Source organism: Bidens hawaiensis, unplaced genomic scaffold, assembly GCF_021521415.1.
Source record: "Bidens hawaiensis isolate Kalapana, Puna unplaced genomic scaffold, B.hawaiensis_p1.1 tig00026182_1, whole genome shotgun sequence".
NCBI lineage: Eukaryota > Viridiplantae > Streptophyta > Magnoliopsida > Asterales > Asteraceae > Bidens > Bidens hawaiensis.
In genome coordinates this window covers 172,972-194,224 of record NW_027494208.1, presented here as the reverse complement: position 1 = coordinate 194,224, position 21,253 = coordinate 172,972, and the positions used below count along the sequence as shown (strand labels likewise).

The window sequence follows — 21,253 nt, the reverse complement described above, 5'->3', positions numbered from 1 at the left end:
TTCTCCACGTCTTTTATAAACAATAACTCACCATTTTAACATAGACAAAAATGTTGTTCACAAAAAATAATTAAAAAAGTTGTCAAATGACGATCTCAAACTCTATGTCAGTTAACTAAAGCAGTATATGGGCAAATATTCTGAATTTCTGGCAGTGATTTTAAATTTATTATATTACCTTCACAAATTTGTCACAAGATTGCATTTTTTTTACAATCTTTTTTTAAACAAGTAACAAATTATATTAAGGTTATAATTCAGCGAAGGTTTTTATGACAAAATCAAATAAATCCATTAATATGAACAATTTAATGTGTATTGAGATCTTTTTATTAACTATATCATAGATCTAGAGAATATGCCGAAGTTATTACAAACAACACATTGGGATAACCCAAATCCTAAGTATTTTTTTTTCATTCACATTAATTAGTAAGGTATATGATATTCATACACCACCTTTCACCTATATAACTCGTATAGGGCGTATAGGACCTGAGTTGTTGAAGATCTATATGGGTTGTATAGGGTTATACGGGCCGTATAGTACCTGAAAAAGCTATTTCTTGTGTCCCCAGCATACATTTGTCAATCATACGTGGCCTATACGGCCCGTATATCCCTATACGCTGTATAGGCTTGTATGTTAGAGTTAATAAAAAGGAAACAACAATTGTGGTGTCTTTTTAAAAATAATAAAAAATTATTATTGTATGAGGATATTTGTGGTTATATGATTTTTGTAACCCATTTGAATGTAGTTATAAACTTATAATGGAGCAACTCCGACACTTTAGTCACGACCATCCGCTAAGCCTTGTCCAATTTCAGCCTCACCACGACGTTGAAAAATCTGATACGGTGAGGATGAAGTTAATGATGATATTGTGGTTGAAGAGAGCCACGTTGTCAAATGCAATATGTGCGAGGAAGAGATCTATTCATTTCATCTTTGTTACTATTCTTGTAAGAATTGTGACTACTTCCTGCACAAATTTTGTGCACAATTGCCCGAAACTCAACAAAACCATCCATTACATCTAGGGCACAATCTTACGTTGTCCAATCACGGTGACTTCTTAGATCGGGAATGGAGGTGTGCTATTTGTAAACTTAATCGAGTGGAGTTCTACAATTACATTTGTCCAAGCCCAAACCCCCCATAATCAGTTGCTAACATATTTAAACCTAGACATGTAAAAGGAAAACGGTTTGGGATATAATGAGGGTCCAAGAAGAAACAACGGGAATGTAACACATTTGGTCTCTTGGACCCTCATTATATCCCAAACCGGGAAGAAATAACCCTTGAAGGCAAAATCATGAGGGTCGAAGAAGAAATACATGAGGAAGAAATAACATCGGGAATGTTGGTCTCACTTATTGCACAATAACTCGCTTAAGAAGAAAACAAATACAAAATAACCTATATGTGTACAATGTGTCAATAGGGCAAGAAAAAAAGTAGTTGCCAACAACCAACAGGGGATGAGATAACCAACAACCAATCAGGATTTGACTATGGTACAATGGTAATGGACTAGAATTGAGAAAAACAAAGTAAAGGAAACACCATTGTGGTTACGAGCATAGCCAAACCAACACCAACTCGAGCCTGGTCGCCTAATGATACGAGTTGAGTTGGCTTGGGTCTTAATATTCAATCCATGATGGAGTTGAATAGTTGATATTGTATTTAACTCAAGTCAGCTTGTTCTTTGATTTTAATTACTTTATACTTACTACGAACTATAGAAACAAGTTAATATTCCAAATTAAACAAGACTCTAATAACAACAAACAAAGTAGAAAATTATCAATATACAAGAAAATCAAGTATGAAAATTTATTATGTCCACTTAACTAGTAAGGCTAAATTTGACTAAACTCATTTTAAAGTTTACACCAACAGGTTTTTATCGAGTTAATTATAAGGCATGGATATACATTCACGTTCCTTAAGTCCACGTAGATAGCACATCACCTACTTTACCCCATTTCACTCCACCTCACCAAAAAGAAAATTTTTTAACCCTCTTTATGTCTCTCTATTTATGTAAAAGTTATTCTTAAATTATTTTGTGTGTGTAGAGAATTTTAAGCTCGTTAATATTTTTAACCCACCTTGCATTTAACGTCCCTTATCTATGAAAGGAATGGCATGTCACTCGTTAACCCTTGCCAACTCGGCTTTAACGTCATGGGCGTTAAAGTATACCGTTGGGTCTAAGAGCATTCACAACAGATCCTTTATAATTATGTGAGTGAGTTCTATATATTGAATAATGTATAGTGTAGTTGTAAAAAAAATTGCAAAAGTAGAACAATATTTCTCCTTCACTCACGACCATTTTCGAAAAACATTAAAATCTTAACCGAAAAATCAAATTTCACACTACAAAAATCAAACATGCTTTGTTCATGCATAAGATAAGTCAAGTGTTTCAAAAACTTTTGTGAGATACAAAACCAAAATTTGAAATAGACCACCCGCGTAATTCTACTAGAAATTACATAAGTTGATTCCTTTCTCTACGCGGTTCATAATATTTCTCTCTATAACTAAAAGTTATCCAACAAGAATTTAGAAAATAAGAAAACGAAAGGTAAGAGACGAATTTAAGATTGCTTTCATTTCAAGAGTCGAATAAAACAATGCTTTGGATTCGAGAAAGGAATTTGGGTTTCTTGATGATAGCAAATTCATTTAATTAGTGTATATTCTTATTCTTATTTTCATGCCTATTTATTCATATGCCCCCTTTGCCTACACTAAACATCCATCACACTTTATTTTACACGATTTGTGTATCCAGTTTTGGTGATTAGAGAAAGAAGCTTTATCTGCGACACACCATAGGTACGTCCTTAGTTCTTTCCATTTTTAGATTTGTTGGTTTGGATGATTAATATATATACAGACAAGTAGACAAGTAGGGGTGTGCACGAAATCGAAAAAAACCGACTTGAAATAAAAAAAAACTAGACCGAAAGGACCAAACAAAATTAGAAGCCGACGTTTGGTCTTGATTTTTAGTACAAGCCGAATAATCAGCTTTTTGATTCCGTTTAGTGTTATGTGAAAAACCGAAAAAACCGTTTTGTTTAATTACTTTTTCGTTGAATCGTATATGCTTCATAAACTTGGATATTTGTTTTCAGTCTTGACGTTAATCGATTATGTTTTGTCGATTTGGATGAGCTTATATCATTTTAAATGTATCTTTTATTAGCGCTTAATATTCTATGCAAAAATGTATAACATTCTATTAATTATTAAAATAAAAAAAAATATTGGATCCAATTTCAAAATATATCATTGGTCAAATTTCTGTGGCCGAAAATTACTAGCCTGATTAGTACAATCGAAAAAACCAAATCCAAAACCAAATTGAACCCGAAAACTGAAAACCGAAAACCGAATGGTTTTGAAAAAGCAAAAAACCGGACTTTGGTTTTGGTTCATCTTAGCCCAAAACCACACCGAACACACCCTTACATGCAAGGGATTAATTTGGAAATTAATGAAAGAAATATAACATGGAAGAAAAAATAACTTTTGGTAGAATCCAGCCCAAGTTTTCGGTTAAAAGTTTCTTTCTACAAAGAGGATGTTAGTGATTATCATTTTATGTATGCAAAATGATGCTAGTTATTGGTAATTATATATGGATTTTAGGCATGATCACATAAACTGTAAAATTACAAAGAAAAAATAAGTATATCTTTCTGTTTAGAAAACTGAAAACATATATAGATGCAGTTGTTTTCTAATGTTTCTATATTTTAATCAACGAAGCAAATAAGTGAATATGAAATTAATATGCTGATAAGTGAAAATGTTATTCATTATTTTTTTGTTTTATTAGTTCCATCATGATTTTAACATAATACACATCCTTGATTTTAGAAAAGCTTGGACTTGTTTTCTATATTATTAGTATTATTTATATTTTAGTTGTCTATTTTTAAGGATATTTCATAATTATTCTATGAAAAGAAATTGGAAATTTGATAATTGAAGAAAATAATTTGTTTTTTCTTTGTTATTATTTATTTGAACCGAACAACACGAACAACACTGATAACTTTACGGTAATATTACTTACCACGACTGTTCAATATTATTAAGAACCAAATCCCCTTCAACTTTCTTTTTACTCGTTTCAAAATTAACTTTCAACGTCCCCTTAATTTTGAAACCGATTCGTTATCTTTAACCCTTTTTTTATTACGGTTTAATTAACCATTTAGCACTTTTGTGAGCTATTAAAACCATTGCCCAACACAAATCCTTTTTGAGCTTTATATCCACCAGTATATTTTTCTTTCAGCAACAAGCTCCATTTGTATCATAGCAAGAAGTCTACTCTTTCTTTTTTATTTTTTAGAGTGTCCACAATTTGTTTAAATACAACCCAAATCAAAAAATTGTCAAATGACGATCTCAAACTGTATGTAGTTAACTAAAACAGTGATACGGGTAAATATTCTGGATTTCTGGTAGTGATAATTATCACCATCATATTGCCTTCACAAATTTGTCACTACAATCTTTCTTTACTTAAAACAAGTTAAATTACAGTCATTAGCGAATGTTTTATATGACAAAATCAAATAAATTCATTTGAAATTAATATGAACAATTTAATGTTCAAGGCTTGTTCCACAAATAAACACTCGTCTTTCATGGAATTCAAGTCCATTTTCATTGAACTTCGGTTCTTCATCAAACCTTTGTCCATCTTCCGATATACACTCTTGATAAATTGGTTAGTGACGGTTAAATGGATGCTTCTCTGCGTTGTCACCTTCGTCCCAAACGAAGGTGCTCGACTTGTTTTCCTTATTGCGCGTATCCCCTTTCAACTCGATATCTCAGATCCTCTATCGAAGCCGTGTATTCTGTTATATTTTAAGATCTCGGACTTGTTACTGGAGCTGTTTGATCATTTAAGATCTCGTGGGTCGGAATAGACTCCATCGCTTCCTTTGTCGACAACTCTGCAAGTAGGACGTCGATATTCTCCACGAGCACATGAATAGAAAACAATTATGTCGTCGCCTTTGTCAGAGACTATACGATTATGCAAGTATTCACCTCCACGTCGAGCAATTTGAGAACCAAAAGCTTTGATACTAAATAATGCAGTTTTGAAGCGCAACTGAATGGCTCAAGAACATGATTTTATTCAAACAATTCGAACCAAATGATTTGGTTGACAACCTTAAAGCTTACAAGTTCTTTATAAAAAAATCAATTAACTAAACGAAAGACCTAACAATCATATTTATAAATAAAAAAAATTTGGGTTAGGCTAACTTAATGGATCGGATCCCGCATCATACTCCCCTCTTGAATAAATAAACTTGTCCTCATTTCCTTCCATGCCAATTATGCCTTAAGATCTCAGATCCGTTGCTTTAGTTGATGAATCTCATGTCATAACTTGAGGTCGCATACTCTTTGTTGGAGTCTTTGATCTTAGCATACCATGGGTCAGGATAGATTCCACTGATTGCTGTGTCGGCGAATCTGCTATTTGAATATACTTTTGCCTTGGGCACGTGAATCGAACATACTTTTGCCGTTGCCTCTATCAGCGACTCTATGAGCAAGCAAGTACTCAGCTTCACGTCGTTCCATTTGATAACCAAAAGCTCTGACATCATGCAGATTTGTAAACGTTCACGGGCTAAAGAAAACTTATGATTAATCAAAATCGATAACTGAACTAAATGTTCCAAGAACAAAGTTCTTATTATTTCATATTCCATCAAAACTCATAAGCTAAACAACCATGGATCTCTATTAATATTATATAAGGAAGCAGATAAACTATGAAACGAAATAAACACAAAATAATAAAAAAATATGTATTAAAATTCATAATTTAAATAAAAAGATAATTATGTTATCAGTTTGTTGTCATGGTGCTTTCAAACAGTGACGTGTGAAATTATATGCTGGATTTCTGGTTGTGATTAATTAATTATCATATTGTCTTGACAACACTGTCACAAGATGATTGCAATTTTCTTTTACAATGTATTAAAAAACAGTGGCATCATATTGAGGTTATTCGGCCAATTATTTTATTATCATATAAATTCATTTGAAATTCTATGACTTTGTGATTTAGTGGTAGGAAGACTTGGGTTGTCAGTTCGAATCCCATTTGAAATTCTATGACTCAAGTCTGATCCTCACTTGTATCACTTTTTGTGAATTATAGTAAGGGAAGATTTGAGCTAGGTCTTGTGAGGTTGTCAGTTCGAATCCCGAGCCCACCCTGGTTTTCGTTCCACCGTGTATTACGCCAGAGAGTTCTACTATTGTGGAGGTACAACGACTATCAAGTGACAATCGGCGGTATGGTTTCTCGGGGGAACGCCCAAGCCAAATTCTGAAGGGAGCGTTAACTCGGTTAAAACAATATAGTCTGACTAGAGTGGGGTAACGAAGCTCTCCAATTTAGAAAGTGTGATGACCTAAAAAACACAAGAAAATAACCGTTTAAAAAATATAAATTCATTTGAAATTAATATGAACAATATAACAAAGATCATCTAGAAGTCTTTTTCTTTAGATATTTATGGCTTAATCAGGACAAAGAACAATTTGGGATAACCCAAATACTAAGTTGTTATTTATTTATTCACCGTAATTAGCTAGTAACTATGAGACTGATTAAACTTAAGATCTCAAATGAAACTACAATTGCGGTCTCTTTTAAATCTTTTTATCATACAAGGATATTTCGGCTTATATGATTTTTGTAACACATGTTCTGTAACCGAGTGTAGTTACAATGGAGCAGCTCCAACATTTTAGTCACGAGCATCCTTTAAACCTTGTCCAACTTCAGCCTCACCACGACAATGAAAACTCTGACAAAGAGGATGAGGATGAAAATGAATTTAACGATGATATTGTGGTGGAAGAGGGCCACGTTGGCATATGCAACATGTGCCAAGAGGAGATCAATTCATTTCATTTATGTTACTACTGTTGCAAGGAATGTGACTACTTCCTACACAAATTTTGCGCACAATTGCCCATAACCAATCAAAACCACTCATTACATCCGGACCACAATCTTGAGTTGTATGGGCCCGAAAATGGCCTTCGTAGATGGAGGTGTGTTGTTTGTCAAGTTGAGCGATTGAGGCTATATACATATTTTTGTTCCATTTGCATGTTTACCATTGACATAATTTGTGCAACTACGGCCGAACAAAAAATAGAGCACCCAAGTCACCCTCACCAACTGTAACGTTATTTTGGCCAGACAATATCTAGTTGCAATGCGTGCGATGAAGAACATAGTGGGACCTTCTTCCATTGTACCACTTGTTCTTTGTTTAGGATCAACTTGAATTGCGCTTTGCTTCCGGTTAAGTTACTTATCCAACAGTCCACGAATGGGAGTTTCAGCCATTCTCATTTACTTACTCTTACCTATTCCTTTCCTTTTATTGAGATGAGGGTTAAATTCTTCCCCAAATACAGAGTTTGTGAGAAAGGTTTTGATCCTTACCAAGAGGAATATGGTTATCACTTATGGCATTATAGATGCGATAAATGTCTATATTACGTTCATCTTAATTGTGCGACTTCAAGGAATGAGGCGTTTATGTCAACTGTGTTGATGTCCGCAGGTGAATAAGATATAAAATGTTATTTTCTTTTGAATATTATATGTTGTGCTTGTCAATTAAGTTAACTTTAATTAGGTCAGGGTTCGGCAAAACTTACAAAAATTTCAAAGACAATGATCATCCTAACCTAATTCGTTGTCCATTTCCTGATGAAAGTGTGAACCTTCTGATGCACCATTTTATCAACAAAGGCGAGTTAGCTATTAAAAGGAAGATTGATGGTGACATATTTTGTCATCCACACCCATTGATTCTTGGTGACACGCTCAATGAGTTAGTTTCTCTCCAAAATCCCATGAATAGAGAGGATATACTGTGTGACGGATGTGTGAGGCCAATCACGAATGTGCCCTTCTACAAGTGTTCCCAACATCATTGTGATTTTGTTCTTCATGAGTGGTGCACTAGGCTACCCTCTAAAATACAAGACCGTCATAGCCATCCTGAGCATACGCTTGTTCTCCTGCCAAAGATCCCTGGAAAGTTGTTAGGTGTGTTTTGGTGTGCGATTTGTTCGACACCTTCCAATGGTTTTGCATATGGATGCAAGCAATGTGAATACTATGTGGATATCAATTGTGGCTGCACACCTGATGTAATTACACATGAAGCTCATCCTAACCATCTCCTCTTAAGATGTTTTGCTCCAGCCGATGAATCCAAAAGGACATGTAAAGCATGTAAGAGGTATTTTAGAGATTTAGTGGGGTTCCGATGTCCAGATTGCGATTTCTTTCTGCATGCATATTGTGCTTTGCTATTACCAAGAACAATTAGGCACAAGTATGACAAACATCTACTTAGTCTAAGATACTACCCGGCTGAGAACCATAGTAGTATATACTTTTGTGAGATTTGTGAGGATGAACTTAACCCGACAGACTGGTTCTATCATTGCAGCACGTGTGCCACGTCTATGCACAGTGCATGTGCCCTCTTAAAGCTTCAATGTGAACAATCTACATATTCAAGGCATCGAACATCCTATCTTTGTGTATATCAATGTCAAGTTTGGAAGAACACTTGAGATTGAAAATCACTCACACCCTATCACATTTGTACAAGGGATTAACGCTAATGGTAAACGCATTGAGTGTGATGGAGAACTACAGCATGAAATGATCTTTTAAGTGCTTACCGTGCAAACTTGGGATTCATTATTCGTGTGCGCTACCTGATGTTGATTCAGATTTAGATTCAGATTCAGATTGCTAGTTTTAAATTAGATTATATTATAAAGGCTGAATTTGATGAATATGGTTTGCTTTTGTCATGGGGTGTTACTTACCATCTGACTCGTATATTATTTCAGTAATTTTCTTATATTTAATTTCAACATGTTCTATACTTCTATCCATCTTATATTATTACAATTTACAAGCGTAATCTAACTCATCCTTTGTTTTTATCTAATCTGTATTAAGACTCGTTTAATCAGTTTGAGTTAGATACAACACGTACAATCAACTTCTTGCAAAAACTATACTCGGAAACTAAGAAAGTAACAAAATGTTGTAAGACCTACAAGATTTGCTATTCAAGTATATAAAGCATCTTTTAATCTTTTAACATAATAATTTTACAAAATACTATAATTTCCCGTAAGCCAAAGGATGTTCATGATGCGTATCAAGATCCATATTCACATGGAAGTAGGAGCTTGTGCGTCATAAACTGGATCTGGAGCTACTTTGACTCACATCATGAATATCCTTTGGATTACGAGTAATAATATTGCATTTTGTACAACTACATATTACAAAGTTTTATATTAATTAAAAGTGTTTATAATACTTGATAAATCTTGTGATTCTTACAACATTTTATTTCTTTAGCTTTCTATGTTTGGCTTGTTCTTTACTTCTTGTTTAGTGTTTTCTACGACCTTGTGTTTTTATCTCAAATGGATTAAATGAGTCTAAGTAAAATAACAAAACGAGTCAAGTATTGTTAAACATTCAATTATTTTAAGGGTCTTATTTTTGTATAATCCCTTTTCAATGGATTTATTGGAAACCTATATGGCTATATATGTAGCTATGCATCACCCTTTGTGAGAAAGTGAGCGGTAGCGTCGCCTTTTCAACATAAAGAGGTCAAGCATTATGCATTGTCAAAATTAGATTTTTTTTTATTGTGATTTAATTTTGAAAAACGTTTGTAAGATCTTAAACAAGACATATGAACAAAGATTGCATACTTCTCTCTCACATCTAAAACACAAAAGACCAACCCTTGAAACGTGAGAGACGACTTGATAGCCGATAGGATGATGAGAGTTCAAACGAGAGATTAGATGTGCGTCTTGTATGTAAAAATGAAGGGAGGACATCCCTCTCTTCTCTAGTCTTCATATATGCCGATTCTAACTCATCCGGGTTAAGCCTATCTACAACACCATTTGTCCAAGCTCAAAACCAATAATATAGTTGCTAACATATTTAAACCTAGACATGTAAAAGGTAAACCGGTTTGGGATATAATGAGGGTCCAAGAAGAAACATCGGGAATGTAACACATTTGGTCTCTTGAACCCTCATTATATCCCAGACCGGGAAGAAATAACCCTTGAAGGCGAAATCATGAGGGTGGAAGAAGAAACACATGAGGAAGAAATAACATCGGGAATGTTGGTCTCGCTTATTGCGCACAGCTGTCTCCAAGAATTTAAATACCTCGGCCGAGCTAAAATAAGAAGGCACGTATGCCTTAACGAAAAAATAAAATTCGCTAATGTACATGGATAAAACTTTTATCGACCGATTTATTATAAGCAGAAACCATTCTGAACATTTAATTATCTCATAAACCATCGCAAATAACCTTATTTGTAACACCAAAAAACATATATATGTAATATGTATAAAAAAAAGTCTGTGCCCCCGAAACTTATGTGCCCCGGCCGATGGTGCGGCTCTCACACCCTCCGAGCCTCACCTGATTGCGCAATAACTCGCTTAAGAAGAAAACAAATAAAAAATAACCTATATATGTACAGTGTGTCAATAGGGCAAGAATAAAAGTAGTCACCAACAGCGGATGAGATAACCAACAACCAATCAAGATTTGACTATGGTACGATGTAAATGGACTAAAATTGAGAATAAAATAAAGTAAAGGAAACACCATTGTGGTTACGAGCATAGCCAAACCAACACCAACTCGAGCCTGGTCGCCTAACGATACTGAGTTGAGTTGGCTTGGGTCCTAATATTCAATCCATGATGGAGTTGAATAGTTGATATTGTATTCAACTCAAGTCAGCTTGTTCTTTGATTTTAATAACTTTATACTTACTACAAACTATATAAACAAGTTAATATTCCAAATTAAACAAGACTCTAATAACAAACAAAGTAGCAAATTATCAATATACAAGAAAATCAAGTATGAAAATTTATGTCCCGTTATCCAGTAAGACTAAATTTGACTAAACTCATTTTAAAGTTTACACCACCAGGTTTTTATCGAGTTAATTATAAGGTCATTCGCCATGGGGTATACGTTCACGCTCCTTAACTTTACGTAGGTAGCGCATTACTTACTTTACCACATTTCACTCCATCTCACCCTAAAGAAAATTTTTTAACCCCTTTTATGTATCTCTGTTTTATGTAAAACTGATTCCTAAATTATTTTGTGTGAGTAGAGAATTTAAAGCTCGTTAATATTTTTAACTCACTTTGCATACGCCCTTAACCTATGAAAGGAATGGTATACCAATCGTTGACCATTGCCAATTCAGCTTTAACACCATGTGCGTGAAAGCATACAATTGGGCCTAAGAGCATTCACAACAATTCCTCTATAATTATGTAAGTGAGTTCTATATATTTTATAGTGTAATTAAAAAAATATCACCACTTATAAGTAAATTTTGAGAAACATCACAACAATTCCTCTATAATTATGTAATTTTTAATGTTTTCTGAAAATGGTTATAAATTGAGAATAATGAAAAGTTAATGTTAAGAGTATAAAAAGAATATTATTTAATTTAAAATAAATAAATAAATAAATTTTAGCATAATTACAGATACGGATAGAGCCGGAAACGCTCTAAAAATGTAAAAAAGATAAAATTGTCAAAATGAAAACTTGTGTGACCAAAACAGATACTTTTTGCATTCGTAAAACCCTTAAAAAACTCCACCTTCCAGATCTCGACATCCAAAACTAAACTCTTATTATTATTATTATTAATCTGTAATCCGATTGTTGAAGGTTTCCGTCTGATTCAGTAGTAGTAATAATGGCTGCCAACAACAATACGCCCACCGCATTAGACAAGGAACAGGTAACTAATTCATTTCATCTTCAAATTGATTGATTTCGTTTAACAAGTTTCTGGATCTAAATGTAGCCTACTACCTGTTGTTTTATCAATTAATTATATTGGTGCTATTACATTAGGTATAAAACTCATTTTTCATTATACAGAAACATAGATATTACATCAACATAGCAAGTAGGCGGGCAACAAGCTGTGCCGCCACCCCTTTCTGAATTGCAAACCCTAACCTGCTAAAGACATACCCCTGCCCCTTTGGAGTCGACATATTGCTATGCACAACCCGTTGGACCCTGGTTAGGAAACGGATAGCTTCCGGTGCCAAGGAGCCAAAGGTATCAAAAGCTAGAGGGACAAAAGCATGTTGGTTCTCTTCGCAGGCTTTAGCATGTTTCTCCACCTTCTTCGTTTCAGCCCTTTTCATTGCTTGCCCAGCTACAAACCCATTATCCCTCAAACCAGCTAAAGGAGATACCCCTGTGAGGTCAACACAAGTGTGTTTAAGTTTTAGCTTAATTTCGTGTTAGGTGTTTTTTCTAGCATTCATATGTTTTTTTAATATAAATATATATGATAAGATTAGAAAAGCCATTATTTTTTTTTAAAACTCTAGAATGAACAAATGTTAATAAACAAACATTCACGAACACGATTGATATAACATAGAGCCTTTATTCGTGTTCATTCATTTTGTTAATCGAACGAAATTTTTGTACATAAACAACTTTATGCCAAACAGTTTATGAACAATTTGTCGAACGTTCAGTTCGTTTACAGACCTAGGCAAAGTAATAGGCATTGGCGTTGAATAAATAAAAAGATTAAGGATTAACTTTTCGCATGATGAAACTGATGACGTGTTTTTGGTTTTTAGATCTTTGGAATGGCGGAGAAAGAGATGGAATACAGAGTTGAATTGTTTAACAAGTAAGGTTTTTGATCTTTGTTTAATTATTTCGAGAATTTATGATGTGTTTAGGTTAGACTCAATATGCTTAGAGATACGGGTCTGATTATGATGGAAAAACATTTGGAAAAATAAGAACTGCTGGCGTGTAATTATATTATATCATGATCTATCATTCAGAAGATGATGCTATTCGTTGTTATTAACTTGTTCAAGTAGAGTAGTAATCTCGCATTAATGGCATGTAATATGTCACCATGAATGCTTGGTTTATTATTTGTGTGGAACCTTTAACAGTTAGGTCAAGAACCTGTGTATACAAGTTAGCGCACTCAAGGCGCATAGGCCTCGCTTGGGGCCTAGGCGCAAAGCGCAAAAAAAAGTGAGGGACTGAAGAAAAGAGAAGCATACTAAAATAATAAATTAAAAATATATCATGTATATGAAAAATAATGCTATTCTTCAAATAAAATAAACAAAGTTATTAACTATTATATAGCATTTAATATCATCTAATTAAGACTAAAACTTTAAAAATAGTCAAGATTCAAATGTAATTCCAAAACTTGAATAACAAAATGTATCAATTAATGCCTTTGACCTCTCCTAGATATAAGTTTCAATAGCACTCCTTGTGTTTCTTTTGCTCGGCTTTTATCTTCACATGTTCTTGTCGTAGACATTGCCAAAGCGCTCACCTAGGAACTAGAAGCACTATGGTTATTTAACACATTTGTAAAATTTTGATGCAGGCTAACTCATACATGTTTTGCAAAATGTGTTGAGAAAAGGTATCGTTTCTTGATAATCTTAGCTTTCTTGCTGGCTTTTTTAATATCTTGGTTTAATAATCTTACTTGTTTTAGGTACAAAGAATCAGAGTTAAACATGGGTGAAACCAGTTGCATTGACCGCTGTGTTGCAAAATACTGGCAGGTACATATTCAGATATTTTGCATCTTTAAGTTGTATAAACGTCTGCATCATTTCGTGTTTTGTTTAAATTATGATAACAATGATTAATGTCAATCATTTTCAGGTCACAAATCTTGTAGGCCAACTGCTTGGTTCTGGCAGACCACCCATGTGAATCGTTAGCCTCGTTATTCAATAATAATACTCGATGATTTGTTGTTACTCAAGTATGCATAGCCTGGGAAGTTAGTGACCACATTTTAGTAATTTTGAAGATTGATAAATCATATAGATTAAGTTGTATTTCCTATATGAATGAAACAAATTTTGGAAAGATTTTGTGCTAAATTTGTTGAAACTATTATGCAACAAGGCTTTCACTTGTAGAATTTATTATGATGCTTCTTTCTGATTGTGATTTGCTGATTATATTTGTGTAACAAGTAAAAACATAAATTTGACGCATTTAAACTATCATGCGAACCAAACATAAATTTTCGCAACAAAATGAGTCGAATTTGTAAGCTATATCTTCTAACCCATACGAATAATAAAGATTGCAAAACAGTCGGTTCAATACAATCATCAACTAACCTTCAAAGAAACCAATGCACATATCAACACCTAAAACCACATTTCCTACCTACATAAAACCAAAACCAGCGCATATGCAGTTTCATTTCGTTTCCAAATCCAACGAGACAGCATCTTTAAGCATATCATGTGCATCTTTGTCCATCCCCAGGCTAAATAAAGCAGCCGCCTGAAGATAAAGTGCGGTTGACCAATCAGGATTTATCACTTGAGCTTGCATCGCGTCTCCTAACGCCTCTTGTGCCTTGTTTATCATCAAATAACTCAAACAACGCCGTACATGCATAGTCGGTGACACCATCGTCCCACTCTCAATAAAATGCAAAATCCAAGATAAACCATAATTTGTATCAACTCGTTTGTAAAACAAACGTGTCGGATAATATCATGTTACTTACATTTGTGTAACATTCTATCGCAGTAGTAAAATCCTTGGCCCGAAAAGCGTTGTCCCCGTGCTTCTTACCGTTTAATGTGTCATGTAGTTGACTAGTCCACATTTGGAATGAAAGCTACAAAGGAAATAAATAAACGCGTATTAAAATAGTTTCATAAACTATATTATGCTTATTTGAAATAACATTAAAAATGTTAATAATACCTCATCTGTAACCCCTTCATCGCCACTATATCCTATCTTTTCCAGTATCTCGTGTATGGCTGTTAAATCCATTCTCGAGCATGCATCTCCAAGAGGTGACAGGTTTAATATTTGTGTTGTAGGTGTCGGTTCGTTACCGATTCCCAGTAATGCAAGGGATGAAGCCTGTAAAATTATAACTAAATTATATATGAAAAAAACTGGACTTCTAATAGTGTTAATAGATTGTTTACAAAATCATAATAGTTATTATTAAATATAACAATGATAAAAATTAGGCTTGTAGACAAACCAAACGGAGCATGTTAGTGTTCGTTTGTTTTAACTTCAAGAGAACAAACAATCGAACATGAACCATTAAACAAACGGTTTTTCTTGTTCGTTTCTATTCATATGTTAACTGAATAAACAAATGGTTCATGAACGTAAGCGAACGAACATATCTGAACATAGATTAACGAACATAATGTAAGCAATAATGTGTTGAGCCAAAAAAGTTATTACAACTAGACCAAATTGCAATGGGCCTACAAAACTTGAATTCATATTAACATGCGTAAAAAACAAACTTAACAAACATAAACGAACTTAAATGAATGAACAAAAATGAACGAATGAAACGTGTTCATGTTCGTTCGTTTATTAAATAAATGAATTTCCCGACGCACGGTTCATTTAACGCTTGGTTCATTTACAAGCCTAATAAAATTTTACAAAATAGTATATATTATGTTTTATATAAAGTTATACTTATTAATACATATAAATATAGCTATAGGTGTAAGTAAATAAAATAATCAAATGATTAATAAATAATTAACGTAGATAGGAACAATAAGTGGACTTACATCTGTTTGTTTCTGAAGAGGAGTAAGGGAGGCCACAACCGATTTGGCATTGGGCCTCTCTCTGGGTTCATATTGCAAACAACACGATGCAATTCTAACTAACTCGGTTCCATCATCGTTAGAGAAATGGCCCTCTAAACAAGAATCCGTTAGCATTTGAAAATTCTTCCCTTTTATTAAATCAAGTGCCTGCAAACATAAAGATTTAGGGGCTTGTAAACAAACCGATTGAACCCGAACAGACCATGTTCGTTTTGGTTCGTTAAAACAATGAACAAGTTCGTGTTCGTTTATATTCGTTCTTTAACGGTAAAACTAGTTAAAAGCAGTGTTTAGAACAATGTATTGAAGCTAAAAAATATAATTATATAGAGTTTTAATGAACGTAGACGAACGAACTTAAACAAACATAAACTAATCAACGAACTTAAATGAACGAACATTCACGAACATAAATGTACGAACAAGACATGTGTTCGTGTTCATTTTCGTTTGTTTAACTAATCAAACAAAACTTTGTGTTCATGTTCACTCATTTATTTATTAAATAAACGAATTTCCTGCCGAACGGTTTCCAAACTTGAATGAACTTACATGGCTCGGGGGAATATGTTTCCCGCTCAGAAGATCGAGTAATATAGTACCGAAGCTGTAAATTACACTTTTGGCTATCACTCTACCTGCCAAACAACAAAATTAACATAAGTTAGCTTTAATTAAAAATGTCATTAAATTATTTACCTTTTTATGACCATTTGTAATATACCTGTTCTCATATATTCTGGAGGCGTGAAAGCTAAATTCGTGCTATAGCTTTTTCCATCCCGGCTATTCTTCATTAGCCCAAAACACGAGAGCCTCGGATTGCATTCCTACACGATACAATAATAAGAACACAAGACAAGACACAATCAATCAATCAATCAATCATGCCCAGTAAAATCCCACCGACAGCAAAGCTATAAGTAGGGTCTGGGGAGGGTGGGATGTAGGCACACCGTACCTCTATCCAAAGGAATAAAGAGGTGGCTTCCAGAGAGACCCTCGGCTCTAAGTACATGTGTATGAAGCAAAATAAAGGAAATCAAAGTTTAACAGTTATATAAAAACTACTACTAATTATAATAATATTAATAATAAGATCACAGTTTAACAGATATATAAAAGCTAATAATAATTATAATAATAATAATAATATATGTAAGGGAAATACCATTATGGTATGTGACCTAAATAAGTTAAGTCTAAGCCCTAAGGTAATCAATTCTCTCTAAAAATCCTTAACTTTAATTCTACTTCTCCACGAATTCCTATCCTCAACCATGTCCTCGGAGAGGTTTAGGTCTATCAAATCATGCCTAATCCTCTCATCCCAAGTCAATTTCGGTCGTCCTCTACCCCTCCTCCCCTCTATAGTAATGTTTTCTACGGATCTAACAGGATTCGTCGTCTGTCTTCTCTTTACATGTCCAAACCATCTCAATCTCCACTCTCTTATCTTGTCTGCTATGTTCGCCACCCCTAATCTCTCGCGAAACACAACGTTTCTTATTCGGTCTAGCCTTGTGTGCCCACACATCCAACGTAGCATTCTCATTTCTGCTACCTCCATCTTCCGCACTTGTGCCTTCTTGATGGCCCAACAATCTGTTCCATATAGCATTGCAGGTCTAACTGCCACCCTATAGAATTTTCCCTTTAGTTTAGTCGGGAAACTCTTGTCGCACAATATACCTGTGGCTGCTTTCCATCTACACCATCCTACCTGAACTCGGTGGGTCACATCACTGTCTAATTCCCCATCGCTCTGTACAAATGATCCTAAATACTTGAACTTCGTTTCCTGCGGGACCACCTGCCCTTCAATTGTGATATGTGCGTCTTCATTGTCGTTTATCCCACCAAAATCACAGTAGAGGTACTCCGTCTTAGATCGGCTAATCTTTAAACCTTTACACAAGACAAGACACAATAGAACATAAAACAATTTTCAAAAATTATTATATCTAATATTTTGTTACCTGATCAAACAAGACTCTATAAGCATTAAGGTCGTGATACAAAGCCCGACCTTTGCTGCTGCAGTAATCTAATGCTTGTGCTAAATACAGAGAAACACGTAATCGCATTGCCCATTTTAATGGTTGGCTTTCCCCTATATTATGTTATACATTATAAGTTTGTTACAAATTATGAACATTTGAAATGGAAATTAATAAGTAATAAGTTATAAAGAACTGACAGTGAAATAGATGTTTGGATAAAGTTTCATGAGGCATGAACTCCGCCACTAGCAATCTTTCATTTCCTTCATAGCAACATCCCAGCAAATTGGCTAATCTTGGGCTTCTAAGCTGTCCAACAGCTTTTGCTTCATCCTAATGACCGAATTAACACGTAATTAGTTAATCAATTAACTGATTAATGTGATGAATATGCAGAAATTAACAGAAACACTAAATGGGGCCACCAAGGTAGGGCTGTCATTTTTAGTTTTAATTTTATTTACCCCTTTTACCAAAAAAAGGTAGGGCTGTCATTTTTACCCGAAACCTAAATCCAAGGCCACTTGAACCCGAATTAGAGAGTACCCAAAAAACCCGAACCTTAAATGCAGCCATTTATCAGGTCACTTTTTCCCAGCGAAAAAACCCGAACCACCATTGTCCTTTATTATAAATGAGTTTTGGTTTAAAGTATTTGAAATTATTAAGTTTTGGGATTAAAATTTCTTTTGGGGCTTTTGAACAGTATCATATCATATTGTCAAATGATGTTTGAATTTTGATGATATTTTTTTAGTTGCATGATGAATTTTGATGATATTTCGTGAAGTAAAAAAAAAAAACATTTTTCTTCATTTTACATCTAAACCCGAAAACAGAACCTGGCCCAAACTAACCCGAACCTTAAATGGGTCATATCAGGTCACTTTTTCAAGCAAAAACCCAAACACCCCGACCCGGAATAAAGTCCCCAAACATTTATTGTCTTTTCTTTATAAATGCGTTTTGTTTTGGACGGGAGTAATAGTTTTTTTGGGACCTTAATGTAGAATGATATTTGACTTTTGATTATTGTCTACATATAAACCCGAAAACCGTACTGACCCAAACCAGAATAACCTAAACCCGACCAACCCGAACTTTAAATCGGTGAGTTTTTAGATCACTTTTTCCAAGCAAAAAAAACCAAACGACCCAACTCGAAAAACCCAAAACCAGAAATAAAAAAACCTGTACCAAGATCTGTTTCACACAAAACGAAGGGAATTTTGTCTTTTCTTTCCCCAATAATAATAATAATAATAACTAAAATACCAAAAACTGGCGAGTATCAGGCCAAGCCGATCTGTTAAACCGTTTAACCGCAATCAACCGATCATCATCATCATCTTCAAGCTTGCCTTTATACACAACATTTGGCGCCTTTTCACCATGCTCAGACACAATATTCTCCACCGAAAACCCACCTGTTGCAGCCCTAAGCTGCTCCAGCTTGTACTCCTTGAAAGCTGGCACCTTTAACTTATCACTTTCCGCACCACCACTCTCTGAAACATTTCGTCGAACACGTTATGTGCACACACAAAATAAAATTAAAAAACAAGATTTTTATTAATTTTTTTCATTTTTTTAAATAACATACCCAGATCAGATGAATGGGTGTCGTTGGATTTGAGACTAGACCACCCGCAAAAGGAGAAGTAGAAACAACGAGATGCCATTGATGGGTATTGAAGAAACCGAGTGAAAGTTGCAGGTTTTATAAGGGAATTAGAGGGTGGTTGTGTATCGAAGAAATTGTGGAGTAAGATAATAATCAATAATAATAATATGAATATGAAATTGTTGAGGAAAAAGTGGGAAAGGAAATGGACTTTTGTTGAGAGAGTGATCATCATTCTCCTCGTAGGTATATATATGTATATGTGTATGTATATGTTTATGTCATGTGTCATACTTTTTCAACCTGCAAATTCATCATTCACTTTTTTTTATTTTACTAGACACCCGTCTGCGCGATGCAACGGGTGTTTGAACCTATTAATCACGTACAAATATAAGTGTTTATGGTTCGGTTAAAACCTTGAAATCGTTTTAAACCGGTCATTGGTTTGACTTCTTTTTTCTTTTTCTTTTTTACTTTCGATTTGTTGGTCGGTTTCAAAATTTTCAAAACGTAGTGAACGGTTGGTTCGCGGTTTATATCGGCAACCGACCATATGAAACCAGAAAATACTGTAAATTACCTAATTGCAGCATGATTCCTTTTGTAATATTTGTTGTTATTATTTCGCTTCCTAAATCTTCCATTAATATTTACCATTTATGTGGTTAAAATTATCATTTTTTATTTATGATCATCTTAAGTATCATATTATGTTGGTTTTAGTTAACATTGACGGTACATTTACATTATTAATTATTTTAAACTAAATTTATTATTAAAGTTTAAACTGCGAAACCAAACCAGAATCAGGCCGTTAGTAACGATTCAGTTTCAACTTTCAATGGTTGAGTTTGGTTTTGGACGACAAAAAATCGGTATTAACGGTTGGACTCACAAGTTTAACTTAAAAACCATCAAAACCGACACTGAACACCCATACGTAACATATTAATTTATTTTAAATAAAAAAAAATACAACAATATTATATCCAAATTAAAGAGAATAAAATGCTCGTTTTTATGGTGCAATTTGTTTATAAAAATATTAGCGTGTGAAAAGGCTATAGTCGTTTAAAAATCATGGGTGGGAAGTTAGTTTACAAGTTAAATTAAAAACATAATATGGTTATAGATGAGGGACCAAACTTGTAAGTTGAATAAATTGTGTTTGAAATACATATTTACCCTTACTAACACATGTACTTCATGCTTTAAGTGTTGTAAATTACTTAAAAATGAGTGTCTTAATTTACCCTTGTTTGATGTATTATATATAGTATAGATTAGTATTGTTTTATTTGATCTTATCATATCTTTGAATTTTTCAAATTTAGGATTTAGCCTATAGGAATATAGGAATGTTTTTTTCTTTTAGTTTTATTTGAAGTATCTTTTTAGTAATATTTTGTTATTAGTTTTAGTATGTTTTAAAACTTCATGGTTATTTCTAAAAAATTCTTAAAACAGTTATATGATGTGTAAATGTTATATGTTGAAAGTTTAATGCAAGTATCTACTTATATTTAAAAACTAGACGAGTGTCCGCGCGATGCAGCGGGTGTTTGAACATGTTAATCACGTACAAATATAAGTGTTTATGGTTCGGTTAAAACCTTGAAATCGTTTAAATCGGTCATTAGTTTGACTTATTTTTCTTTTTCTTTTTTACTTTCGGTTTGTTGTCGGTTTAAAATTTTCAAAACGTAGTGAAGGTTGGTTCGCGGTTTATATCGGCAACCGGCCATATGAAACCAGACCAGACT

The 21,253-nt window shown here is 33.9% G+C and overlaps 3 protein-coding genes across 3 annotated transcripts; 2 read left to right on the top strand and 1 right to left on the bottom strand.

Annotated features, from left to right (window-relative positions):
- Positions 1–6,812: 6,812 nt before the first annotated feature.
- On the top strand, positions 6,813–8,689 carry LOC143572994 (uncharacterized). The gene is made up of 2 exons (XM_077058001.1): positions 6,813–7,141; positions 7,738–8,689. Exons 1-2 carry the CDS (start codon positions 6,813–6,815, stop codon positions 8,687–8,689), a joined length of 1,281 nt encoding a protein of 426 aa, XP_076914116.1.
- A 3,099-nt stretch (positions 8,690–11,788) lies between these two features.
- LOC143572985 (mitochondrial import inner membrane translocase subunit TIM10-like) lies at positions 11,789–14,209 on the top strand. The gene is made up of 5 exons (XM_077057993.1): positions 11,789–11,959; positions 12,828–12,880; positions 13,613–13,651; positions 13,727–13,796; positions 13,900–14,209. Exons 1-5 carry the CDS (start codon positions 11,915–11,917, stop codon positions 13,948–13,950), a joined length of 258 nt encoding a protein of 85 aa, XP_076914108.1. The 5' UTR covers positions 11,789–11,914; the 3' UTR covers positions 13,951–14,209.
- A 110-nt stretch (positions 14,210–14,319) lies between these two features.
- LOC143572986 (serine/threonine-protein kinase BSK5-like) lies at positions 14,320–19,635 on the bottom strand. Its single transcript, XM_077057994.1, has 10 exons — positions 19,467–19,635; positions 19,139–19,371; positions 18,061–18,196; positions 17,840–17,973; positions 16,585–16,690; positions 16,413–16,498; positions 15,819–16,007; positions 14,971–15,135; positions 14,770–14,881; positions 14,320–14,690 (listed from the first exon to the last, which is right to left on the bottom strand). Exons 1-10 carry the CDS (start codon positions 19,543–19,545, stop codon positions 14,452–14,454), a joined length of 1,479 nt encoding a protein of 492 aa, XP_076914109.1. The 5' UTR covers positions 19,546–19,635; the 3' UTR covers positions 14,320–14,451.
- Positions 19,636–21,253: the final 1,618 nt, after the last annotated feature.

Bases quoted from the DNA above. Each gene is read 5' to 3' on its own strand.
- LOC143572994 (XM_077058001.1), top strand. From the start codon at position 6,813: ATGGAGCAGCTCCAACATTTTAGTCACGAGCATCCTTTAAACCTTGTC. The intron at 7,142-7,737 runs GTGTGTTGTTTG...AACTTTAATTAG, and splicing joins AATGGCCTTCGTAGATGGAG to GTCAGGGTTCGGCAAAACTT.
- LOC143572985 (XM_077057993.1), top strand. From the start codon at position 11,915: ATGGCTGCCAACAACAATACGCCCACCGCATTAGACAAGGAACAG. The intron at 13,652-13,726 runs GTATCGTTTCTT...TACTTGTTTTAG, and splicing joins GCAAAATGTGTTGAGAAAAG to GTACAAAGAATCAGAGTTAA. The intron at 13,797-13,899 runs GTACATATTCAG...AATCATTTTCAG, and splicing joins GTGTTGCAAAATACTGGCAG to GTCACAAATCTTGTAGGCCA.
- LOC143572986 (XM_077057994.1), bottom strand. From the start codon at position 19,545: ATGGCATCTCGTTGTTTCTACTTCTCCTTTTGCGGGTGGTCTAGTCTC. The intron at 19,372-19,466 runs GTATGTTATTTA...GAAATGTTTCAG, and splicing joins CACCCATTCATCTGATCTGG to AGAGTGGTGGTGCGGAAAGT. The intron at 16,691-17,839 runs GTAACAAAATAT...TGTATCGTGTAG, and splicing joins ATAGAGTCTTGTTTGATCAG to GAATGCAATCCGAGGCTCTC.